At 48.1% G+C, this 11,832-nt stretch overlaps 1 protein-coding gene across 1 annotated transcript; it reads right to left on the reverse strand.

Annotated features, from left to right (window-relative positions):
• Positions 1 to 668: 668 nt before the first annotated feature.
• LOC136320086 (keratin, type II cytoskeletal 75-like) lies at positions 669 to 11,305 on the reverse strand. The gene is made up of 9 exons (XM_066253231.1): positions 10,770 to 11,305; positions 9,993 to 10,207; positions 8,979 to 9,039; positions 8,042 to 8,137; positions 7,050 to 7,214; positions 5,044 to 5,169; positions 4,682 to 4,902; positions 3,280 to 3,314; positions 669 to 1,329 (listed from the first exon to the last, which is right to left on the reverse strand). Exons 1-9 carry the CDS (start codon positions 11,250 to 11,252, stop codon positions 1,109 to 1,111), a joined length of 1,623 nt encoding a protein of 540 aa, XP_066109328.1. The 5' UTR covers positions 11,253 to 11,305; the 3' UTR covers positions 669 to 1,108.
• Positions 11,306 to 11,832: the final 527 nt, after the last annotated feature.

Consider the following 11,832-nt stretch of genomic DNA (forward strand, 5'->3'; position numbering starts at 1 on the left):
ATTGTTCTTAGTGTCATTTCTCTTCTTGCCATCCTCTCCCTCTCTACCCTTCTGAATCTTCCCTGATGAGAGGGGTCTGGGACGCTGTAAACTCAGGAATGTGGGAGCTTCCTGATGTCTCATTGCTGCAATTATCTAAATGCCTCCTCTGCTATGTGGAAGCACTGCCCCAGGGCTGGTGTTTAACTGCTTTTGCCCTGTTATTTCTTTGCTTGGGTCTGCAAGTTTGAAGCTGTCAGGGAACAATGGCCCTTTTGGTGGCAGAGGGCTGGGCAGCCCACCCTTTGTCAGTATCTTGGAGGAAGATTCTGGCTTTGGCAGAGGATGACATCACCCTGCATGACATATGTAGTGGGGAGGCTGGGCAGAGCTTCTGCCCGGGGGCTTGGGCTTCTCAGAGAAGGCATCCTGAGAGGGAGGAGGAAGTAGGTAGAGGCTTGGGTGCAGAATCTTCCCTCCTCTCCCTCCCATCTGTCCCCAGTCCAGCCTTCTTAGTTGGGGGGGGGCAGGGAGTGGGGAAGGGAGGTTTGATGTGCTCTGAGCACTTCTATGTGGGTCTTTGTGCTGGGAGGAAGCCTGGAGGAGAAGGCAGAGGAGGAGAATTGCTCGGTGCTCCATTACCATTCTAAACAGAGGCTGAACACCCAACACATTACACATACATTTAATTGACACGTTCCAGGGAGGGGAGAAAGGGAGCCCTCACTCCCAGCAGGCAGCTTATAAGCACCATGAGACAAGGGGCTGACAACCTGGCAAGATGGCCTGGGAGAAACAAGCACCCCTTTCTGCATCTGGAGGGAGGGAGGAAGGTGGAGCTGAAGGGGGAGTCTCTACAAGACCAGCTGAACGTGAATCTTGACAGTGTCTGCGCTTTGACAGAGAGGACACCAGGACTGGTCTGGGGACTGTTGGGTGGAGGGGCAGAGACCAGCTCAGGTTGGGGAACGGGGTTTTGCCAGGAAGCCAGGCTTTCTAGCAGCAAAGGTGAACCTTGTGGAGGAAAGAAGAAGGAGAAGGACCCAAGAGTCCAGGGATGAGTGCACACAGGCCAGGTCAGTGGGCAGGACTGGTTTCAGGACAGGGGGAGGGAGTGGGGTGGCTGCATTTAGTGCTTATAGCTCTTTCGACTGGAGGATGTAGTAGAGACAAACTTGACGCTGGAGCCATTGCCCTTGAGGCCCCGGTTGCTACTGGCACTGAAGCAAGAACCCCCCTGGCCCATACCCAAGCTGTGCCCACCGCTGTTGGTGAAGGAGTAGCCGCTGCCCCCACCGAGACCAAAGCTTCCACTGCCGTAACCACTGGAAACGGTGGAGGTGACCACAGCTGCCGGAAGAGAGGAGATGTGATCAGAATCACGGGCAGGAAAGGAGACACCTGGGGTGTTGGGGCTTGTGCCTGGAGTTCCTGGGGTGGGGACCGGGTAGCCTCCTTCTAACTTTCCCGCCTGTGTAGTGAGGTTACTGTCCCATGCCTCAGCCTGGTTCTCGCTGTGTGCAGCTCCAGGCATTCTCCCAGTCTAGAATGGCTTTCTGCTTCCCTTCTACTACTCAGTGCCTCTCTTTTCCTTCTAGAATGTAATGGAGACTTTTATTCTCTGGGAAGCTGTTCCAGGCCATCGGCCTTGCCCTTTGACCCTGCTACGCTCTCTCCTGATGCTCCATCCCCACCTTCCTCTGAGGGCCTGGCGCTGGGGTCTCTCTTCCTGCAGGAAGCTCATAGAGGAGCATGTATATGTGTCCCTTTGTGTCCTCTAATCTTTGTGCTCTGAATTCCAGAGGAAGGCTGGAATACTCTTGATAGACCAAATGACAGATGACTCATTGGCCAGCCAACTCAGTCTTTCTTTTCTCTCCAACCTGTTCTTTTCCTAACTTTTATAACCACCCTCACCTTAAACATCTAGTATTGTGCTTTGAGCTTTTGAGAAGAAAAATTAAAATAAAAAAATAAGCTCTGTTATGGTATTAATTGTTTTCTCCAAAAAATATGTTGAAGTTATAATCCCTAGTACCTATAAATGTGATCTTATTTGGAATAGGATCTTGCAGATATAATCAAGTTAAGAGAATAATCATTAGGGTGGGCTCTAAGCTAATATGACTAGTGTCATTATAAGAAGAGGAAAGATGTCCTTATATGAAGACAGACCCACAAGGAAATGGTCATGTGATTACAGAGACAGAGATGGGAGTGATGAGCAAAGACTGACAGAAACCACTAGAAACTAGAAAGGCAAGTGGGAACTGTCCTTCACAGGTTTCAGAGGGAGCATGGTCCTGCTGGCACCTCAGTTTGGGGTTTCTAGCCTGCAGAACCATGAGACAATAAATTTCTGTTTTAAGCCACCCAGTCTGCACAGTACTTTGCTGTGACAGCCACTACAGACTTTTAGGAGCTTTCAAGAGAAAGAAAACTTTAGTGGTTGTGCCATCCATTCCCATAATTAGCTCTGAGGATCTCTGGAGACACTAGACAAAAGCAACAAAGAAGGACACCTGGGTGGTTCAGAGGGCTCTGTCTTCTAGAACCGTTGGCTAATGCAATCAATTGCTTTTGTGAATCCTACATCAAGTAAACCAAACTCATTGGTAGAGTATAACTTGTAGAAATCATTTCTGTTGGCCTCAAGATGCCAGCACTGAGCTCTGTGAGTGATGCCTTTTGCTCTTAAGGCACAGGGCTGGGCCAGCTTGCTAACACCCTCCTGTTTCTCAGTAGCTGCAAGCACCTGCCATGTCTTATGGTGCCCTCACTGCCTTGAAAACCCTTGGTAACTCTCTGCAGCTATAACCTGCAGAGTTAAACCAAACAGTGGGGCTTCTTCCCAGATTGCTCTGGGAAGGGCTGCCTAGATGGCAATGCTTTGTGCTCAGCATGAAGGCTCCCTTCAAAGGCTGAGAGCAGACCAGGAGTTTTCGTAAATTCTGTCTACATTGAATACTCATCTCTGGCTAGACCTGCAGCCTCAGCAAGAATGATGTGGAGTCCTAGGAGGTGGGAGGTGGGGCCTGTGGGTATTCTAAACCCATGCAGAAGGAGGACAGCAAAGTGCCCATTGCCCTTCTGTGGCACTTTCTCACTTGAAAAGAGGTAAGTATTGTGACATTGAAGACTCTCTCTTAATATGGCTCTATTTTTAATGAATTGTAAATGTCAAACCTTCTCAAAATGAGCCCTTTTGGTGGGATCCCTTCCAATGCCTCATGCACGCCCACCACCTCCCCATTCTCCAATCACACACACTCCAAATGACACAAAGGATGTCATACTCACAGATATTAACTGGAGAAATGCCCTCTCCATTCAGCCTGGTTGAGAGGAGGGGAGAGAAGGAGGTTACTATTGTGTCTAGAAGATTGTGGGCATATGAAATGACATTTTTATAATTGTTTTAAATGTATCAAAAATTTTTTATTGCAGAAATAATGAAGGTTGAAATTATCTACATACTAGTAGTATTAAAAAATAATTTAGTGAATGAAATAATGTGGAGTTTGAGGCTCATAGGAGTAAAACCTATAATACCAGAAACACATTTTTATTTTAATCTAAGTAGACACCTTATGAAAATCAAAGCTAATCATACACTGGTGTCCACTGAAAAGGCAGGGCTTGTCATGGAACAAACAGTGTTCTCTCTCAACAATGGGCTATTGTCATGCACTGGGCAGTGCTGAGTTTATTATAGGTGTGGAGAGGCATCTGAGTCATAAACATAACACCAGCAATAATCAGTCTATTATCGTGGTAGCAACTAGAGTAGTTTTGTTTTAGCACCTTGAGGACAGAACTGGCATTCATTTATAAATACACACCTAGAACACTAAAAGAGCTAACAACGATTGGGTACCTGTTCCTTATGTTATGTCACTTGATTGTCTCAACAACCCCATTAAGTAGGTATTATTATCTCAGTTTTACACACGGAGAAATAGAAGCTCAGAAAGGTTAATTAATTTGCCCATGGTCACAAAGTTGGATTGGAAGCCGGGTTCACGTGACACCCAAGCCCATGTCTTTGGTCTCTAAACTGAATGATAACTATCACTTAATGAACACTTTTTGTAAATCATGCATTGTTTTCAGAGTTTTGTGTAAAGTCTCTCTACAAATATATGAGCTGGGAACTATGGTTATCCCCATTTTTCAAGTGAGGACTCTGAAGAATGGAGAGGGTAAGTAATCTGTTCTGGGTCACACAGCTGGTAATTGGCAGAACACAACGCTCCTACTGAGTCAGATCATGTGACCTGGACTTTATTCTGCCATTGAAGAAAATCAGGGCCAGTGAGGGGATACTGACCTTCCTCTGGTTACACAGCCTGTTAGTGGCAGGCATGTAAGCCTAAATCCTAGGACAATTTATTCTCAGTCTAGAACCTTTCATGCCACATATCCAGTCCTGCCATGGAACCAGATTTCTCTTTTGATGAAATTTGATTACTTAGACCTGATTAGGTCTTAGACTTCTATGGGGTACTAAAAGTAGTTGTACTTCAAACATGGGAATCTGATAATGATTTACTAACCTGAAAGAAATTGCACCTCTATTCTTTGTCATAACCCAGTTCCACCTGCAGTTTGCTCTCTTTTCCAGGTGAGGAGGGGGCTGCAGAAACCTGAGCCCCTAGGAATGGTCAGGTAGCTGGGACGGAGTTACTGCCTGTGCCCTCACCTGCACTCCTCTCCTTCCAGCAGCTTGCGGTAGGTGGCGATCTCCACATCTAGGGCCAACTTGACATTCATCAGCTCCTGGTACTCCCGCAGCAGCCGGGCCATGTCCTGCTTGGCCTTCTGCAGAGCCTCCTCCAGGTCCACCAGCTTGGCTCGCGCATCCTTGAGGGCCAGTTCTCCACGCTGTTCGGCATCAGCGATGGCCATTTGCAAGCTGGAACACTGTGAGGAAAGGAAGAAGCCATGAGCCTTGCTGGCAACCTCTGGACATGTGGTGCTTCTTGGTTAAAGTCCTGTATGCATGGCAGAATGGCCCAGAGGAAATGAGTGTGCAGAGAGCTCATGGCCCTGCCAGAACTTTACCTGCTTTTTCATGTTGTCGATCTCGGCTCGCAGCCTCTGGATCATCCGGTTCATCTCAGAGATCTCTTGTTTGGTGTTCCGAAGATCATCGCCATGTCTGCCTGCTGTGACCTGCAGCTCCTCATACTAAAGGGACCAGAACAGAATCAGTCAACTTGTCAAACACCTGGGCGGGGGCACTCCCTGTGTGCATAGCCTGGCCCTCAGTCCACAGCGGGCCCATCCTGTCACTGATCATTCACACATTCCCTCGTTCATTTACTCAGTTGATATTTCTTGAGCTCATCCACTTCATGGGCACATACTAAGCTCAGGGAATATCATGAAGAATGTAGACTCCTTGCCTGTGGTTTATTGGGGGAGATAGACATTAATCAAATCAACATATTATTGAACCTATGGATCCAAACTGAGATAAGTGCCCCTTGGGAAATAAATAGAGTCCTGCAAGTGTAATAAAGGAAGCTGATGTAGGTATGGAAATGGGGGTGATGCTCAGGGAAGTCTTTCCAGAGAGTAAGATGCTTGGGCTGTGCCCTGAAGGATGGGAGGGAGTGAGCTAAGTGACCAGCTGGGGAGAGACCACTCCAGACAGGGGAAAGCAACTGTGTGAGGACCCTGGGGCAGTAAGGAGCATGGTGAGCTCTAGGAATGAGAGGGCACTTGGTCACTGTCCTTGAGGAGTTCCTGGTCCCAGGACATACATCCAGACTGACTGTGATCATGAGTTTTGGTAGCCCTCCAGACATCAATGCTGGGGAAACAGGATGAGGTGCAAGGAAATGGTGTTGGATGAAGCCGCAGCAATAGAGGGCTCACTTCTGAAGACTTGGTAACAGAATTCTCCATCTCAGGCAGCTCTCCATCGCATCTAGGGGCACATCCAGGACACATTCATTTAGGAAAAATAAATGCACCCTGTTCCCTCTAGCAGCCTGGAGTGAGGGCTTTTGCCTGAGCAAGTATCTGCCAGGTTTTGAGAGTGCTGAATAGCTCAGCTCCTGTTTCTAGACACACATGGTTAAAGGAACAACAGCGTCACCAACAAAAGAAATCACTTGCTATAAATTTCAGCAACTCCACTTGGGGGTGAGGTTCCACCTCCATTCACTGTCAAGGGCTTGCCCCTGCTTGGTGCACCCCTGTGAGCTGACACCCTCTTCCTTCCCACCACCTTACAGTGTAGGAACTAAGGCATAAAGGCACAGAGTGGGCACGGGATAAGAACCAGCTTGTAGTTGAGCAGCTACCTGTGAAAAGCATCTTGATTTGGCAGGGAGCTTATCTCATGGGTTGAACTGTCCTGCCTATATACCCCTCCAAGCCACTCCTTCTTCTGGCCATTTGGACTGTGGCTCTCTCTGGTTGTCCTGACCTCCCTCTTTCAGATACAAACTCTTTTGCTCAGCAAAGTGCTAATTTCTGCCTTCCAGCCCCACAGAGCTTCTTGCTCAGCCTTGAACACCACTCCCTTCTTGGCACTCTTTTGTGTCTCACTGCTTCCAAAGTCAACCGAAAACTCACCTCTTCTTGGAAGTTTTTTGTTAATGTTGTCTTTTTCCCTTCCAAAACTGTCCATTCACTTCCCGGCCTCCCAGATCTTGTGTTCTGTTTGCAGTTTATTTATTTGCAACTCTGTAACCTACTTGGCATATAGTAGGAGCTCTATAAACATGTACTGAATAAATAAGCCCTTTAGAAACAGCTTTATGGCTGTTTCTTAGAAGTTTGGAGTCTCCGTCAGTCTCCAACCGGATCATAAGTGACGTGGGGACGGTGGCTGTCCTGAACACCAAACATTGCGTGACCACATAATAATGCCTATAGTTGGCTTTCCATATGCATTTTCAAGCTAAGTTTTCATAGTATCAAAAATGCTTCTGTCAAGTTGAAAGAGATAGAAATACTCACATGTTTCTGGAAGCTTGTGGCAAATAGTGAAATGATGGTTTGGAGCTTCCGAGAACACTAGCCCTGAACCCTATCATGGAGTTGCCCACACTGACCTTGGTCTGGTACCAAGACTCGGCCTCAGCCCGGCTGCGGTTGGCAATGTCTTCATACTGGGCTTTGACCTCGGCGATGATGCTGTTCAGGTCCAGGCTGCGGTTGTTGTCCATCGACAGGACCACAGATGTGTCAGTGACCTGAGTCTGCATTTGGGACAGCTCCTGCAGAGCCAGTAAACTCAGTGTCATCAAGGCATAAAAAGAAGGGAACTTGAAATCATGCGGTTGGCCAACTACCTAGGTCAGGAAGCCCTCCTTCGGCATTCCTGGCAGGGAGTCTTCTGCTTATTCTCTGGGCACTTCCAGAATTTACAGTGTTCCATGCCAACCCGTGAGAGGTGTCTGGGCCATAGATCAGTGTGACAGAGTGTGTCCCCAGTATCACTTCTTGAGACTTTCATTTGTGGGCTTTCCTTGGCTATGAAGGGTGTGTCAGTGTTTTCTAATCCCAATTACAAGCAGGTGAATATGATGTATGTTCAGTCACGTGCTGGCATAAATGGTTTCTTAGGATGAGATGCTTTTTAGGACCCTCTGACCCCTGCACAGTATGTCTTTATCCCTCTCTGCTTCTTCTCCCTCCCCACAGGCTCAGGTCTCTGCTTTCAGAGTGGCAGTGACCAGAATAAAGTGTCTTCAGAGGCCAGGAAGCTGACTAATGAACTGAGGCACAGTTTGCCTTTTGGACTTTCCTGGGAGGGGAAATGGAGTGGTGGGTCTTGATCTCTTGGGAATGTTACCAAGTGACCTGGGATTGAAGAATCAGCATTCCTTCCTTGATCTATTATGGAATTGGGGGGGGGGCTAAGCTTCACAGCTGGAATATGGTTTAGTGTGGCAAGATTTCAAGCAGTTCTCCTGAGTTCTCTGACCTTTCAAACCCTAGCTGGGAGCATCAGGGGCACAATGCTGTGTGGAGACACCATGGGATGGTGCTCTTTTTCCAGGGGCCAGTCCTAGGAGGGATAAAAACATTTTCAGTCTCTTACTTCCTCATAGAGCATCCGTAAGAAGTTGACCTCGTCAGTAATACAGCTGACCTTGGCCTCCAGCTCCACCTTGTTCATGTAGGAAGTGTCCACATCCTGGAACAACAGCACAAGATGCTCCTCTGAGACCCTAGCCACATGCAGCAAGTCCAAGAGGAGCTGAGCAGATTTCTCTCTGGCTCTTCTAGGTTGGATTTTAGCAAACTCTGCATCTGGGGTTGGGGGTTGAGGGGGTGATTACTAAGAACTGGAGGCTTGAGTTCCCTGAGCTAACAAAACGCTAAGTAGGGGCATGGGGCCATAAATACAGGGAGTAGGGGCATGGGGCCATAAATACAGGGAGTAGGGGCATGGGGCCATAAATACAGGGAGTAGGGGCATGGGGCCATAAATACAGGGAGTAGGGGCATGGGGCCATAAATACAGGGAGTAGGGGCATGGGGCCATAAATACAGGGAACATTTTGGCAGGTTTAAGTTCTCCAGATATTTTCCAAGTCATGAGACATTTCTTGGGTGGCCCTAGGATTGGATTACACTATACTCCAAGATTCAGTTTTTGTTGTTGTTTTTGAGACAGAGAGAGAGAGAGAGAGAGAGAGAGAGAGAGAGAGAGGGAGAGAGACAGGAAGAGATGGAAATGAGAAGCATCAACTTGTAGTTGGATCACTTTTAGTTGTTCATTGATTACTTCTCATATGTGCCTTGACTGGGGGGTGTCAGTTGAGTGAATGACCCCTTGCTCAAGCCAATGACCTTGGGCTCAAGCCGGCAATCCTGCACTCAAGTCAGATAAGCCCACACTCAAGCTAGTGATCTCAGGGTTTTGAACCTGGGATCTCAGTGTCCCAAGTTGATGCTCTATTGACTGTGCTACCACCGGTCAGGCTCCAAGATTCAATTTTGAATCTTCTCCTTTGAGAGACATTTCCACCCACCTTCTTCAAGGCCACAAACTCATTCTCAGCTGCAGTGCGCTTGTTAATTTCATCCTCATACCTGTGAGCAAAGGAGAGGGGCGTGCTGTTGAGCCAGGTTTTGAGGGAGCCTTCCCAGGCTGAGCAGGAGGGTGCTGATACAGCAAGAGTCAAGAGACCTCTCATCCCCTTCAGCTCTTCTGCTGACCTGTGTTTGACTTTGGGTGATTTACTTAATCTCTATTTCTCCCTTTATAAAAGGAAAATAATTTCTTCTGCCAGAACTTTTTTTTCCTTTCTTCTTTTGTAAGACTAGTAGGTGAGTGTGAAACTTATGGAAATAAAAATTTGTATTTAGGCAGCTCCATCTTCTTAGAGATGTACAATTAAAATCTTAAAAAAAAAAAATTGCTGCTTCAAGTGCCTTCTGTAAACTTTGTTCAAGACATTGTTCCTGGTAGATTTTGGTATAATTTCCCTGACCCTCAGCACAGCCATTTGGGCAGTGTGCCTTTATTAAGTAGGTCTAGCTGTAACTCAGAAACCAAGGGTAAGGCACCTAAGGGGCGAGCGAGGACCACCTCCTCATGCAGGACATCTCTGGCCTGCTGCAGCCAGAATGGACACCAGTCAAATTTTGCCTCTCTAAGGAAGACCAGATTGCCTTGTTTTAGTCTAGTGTGCATCCTGGGAATGCAAGCCATTGCAATAATAGAACCCATGCCCAGTGGAATTAAGTAATATGCTAATCTCAAAATAATATGCTTTCCAGTATAACAATATTATCTTAGGTGATATAGATATCCCTTTGTGGTCGTGTTGACAGGTAAGAACAAGGCTTCTTGTTCATAGCGATGCATGGTGTGAAGGTCCCTCTGTTACCTCCACCATGCTATCTTCATCTTATGGAATAATGACTGCAAGTTCCAAACGTCCTGGCTGATAATGGGTGTCTGCTCCTTTGCATCTCTGTGGTATTCATAAAAAGGAGTCCTGAAATGACAGCGTGTGACCAGAAGCCCATCTCCCACTTACCTGACTTTGAAATCTTCTACAACATCCTGCATGTTCCTCAGCTCAGCGTCCAGCCTGCCCCTTTCAGTGGTGACACTGTCCAGCTGCCGGCGGAGTTCACTGAGGTAGGCATCAAAGAAGGGCTCCAGGTTCTGCCTCACGGTCTTGGTGCTCTGCTCCTGCAGCAGGCTCCACTTGGTCTCCAGGACCTTGTTCTGCTGCTCCAGGAAGCGCACCTATGGTGGGGAAGAAGAGAATGAGGTCCTGAGAAACAGGGAAGACCTGAGACATTAATTGGAGCCAGACACCCCAATTAACAAAGGAAAGCAGAAACGTATACTTTTCACTTGACACCTGTAATGTCAACTATTTAATTGACAACTCCAAGTCAAAATGAGAAAGCTCTGAAAGCTACCCCAAAGTTCTCAGGGACTGCCACAGAAATAGTGTAGTGAAGTTTGGAGACCTTGATTCTTGTATTGGCTGTCTCAACAATGCCTTCTCTGGGTTAGGTTAATTTGCTTAGTGGAAACTGCTCTTGTAGAGAAGAACTTAACTTTCCATGGTGTGGACTGAAAAAGCCCACATAGCTCCCAAGGAGGACAGGGAGAAATTTCCAGAAGGTCCCCTGGGGTAAGCTGGCCCCTCTTGCCAATACCTCACCTCCCTGAGTGGTACTGTTAATCAGATGTGCTTTCCTAGGGAGGCTGCTGCACTGCTGCTTCCCCTCTGTCCCAGGGTCTCCCCAAGAGGTCCCACTAGCCCGACCCAATGGAACAGATGCAGCTTCCAGCTCACCTTGTCGATGAAGGAGGCGAACTTGTTGTTGAGGGTCTTGATCTGCTCCCGCTCCTCAGTTCTCACCCGCTGGATGGTGGGGTCGATTTGCAGATTGAGGGGAGTCAGGAGACTGTGGTTGATGGTGACTTCTTGGATGCCTCCAGGGGGGCAGGCGGGGAAGCCATAGCCCCCTCCCACTCCACTCCCACAGCCAAATCCACTGCTGACCCCACACCCGCTGCTTGCCCTGCCACCAAAGCCACTTTGGAAGTTGCTGCCACTCCCGCTGATGGAGACCTGCTTGGTCCCCGCTAGGTTGTAGAGGCTGCGGCTTCCAAAGCCAGTCCCAGGACCACTGATTCTTCCTAGCCCTCCACTGCCCCCTGTGGAGCGAGCCATAGAAACGGAGCTGAAGCGAGGTCGCCGGGAGGCTGAGGCTGAGGCTGTGCTGAAGCCCCTGCATCTACCGGTCTGAAAAGTGATGGTGGACTGCCTGGACATGGTAGCTGAGAAAGGGGAGTGAGAACAGCTCCTGATGTGGGTGCGTGTGAAGGGGGATAGAGAAGACAGGGTGTCTGGGGAGCCCCAGGCCCCTTGGCTTTTATGGGACACGGGGAGGGGTGGAGCAGTGCTGATGGCGGCCTCTGATGGCATCTCCTAGGCATTTGCCAACCCTGAGCTCACACTCAGCCCCCCTCTGGAAGTGGTATACAAGCCACGGGTTGGTTCCCTGGCACTCCTCCCCCATGTGAAAACTCCTTTCCAGTTGCAACTTGATCAGCAAACAAATGAGAAGCACATTAATTGCTTTCAGTCATGTCCTAATCATGCATCTTATAATGGACTCAAAAAACACTGCCTCATTTCTAAACCACTTTCTTAGGTCTGGGACTGACTCCCTCTTGTCCAAATATTTTGTGTCATTACAAGTGACTGTGATTTATTGTTTCCTGTTCCTTACTATCCCTTAGCTGTGCTTCCCATCCCTGAGCATTTTCTCAGTTAATATTGCCCTGTCCCCTTCCTGCCACCAAACTGTCCCTCCAGATCTTGAAAATCCTACTCTACACTTGTCTTGCTT

This window comes from Saccopteryx bilineata, chromosome 1 (assembly GCF_036850765.1).
Source record: "Saccopteryx bilineata isolate mSacBil1 chromosome 1, mSacBil1_pri_phased_curated, whole genome shotgun sequence".
NCBI lineage: Eukaryota > Metazoa > Chordata > Mammalia > Chiroptera > Emballonuridae > Saccopteryx > Saccopteryx bilineata.

Coding starts and splice junctions, on each gene's coding strand:
- LOC136320086 (XM_066253231.1), bottom strand. CDS start 11,252: ATGTCCAGGCAGTCCACCATCACTTTTCAGACCGGTAGATGCAGGGGC. Junction 7,215..8,041: donor TACGGATGCTCTATGAGGAA/GTAAGAGACTGA, acceptor CTGGCTCTGCAG/GAGCTGTCCCAAATGCAGAC. Junction 1,330..3,279: donor CATTTCTCCAGTTAATATCT/GTGAGTATGACA, acceptor CTCTTCCGGCAG/CTGTGGTCACCTCCACCGTT.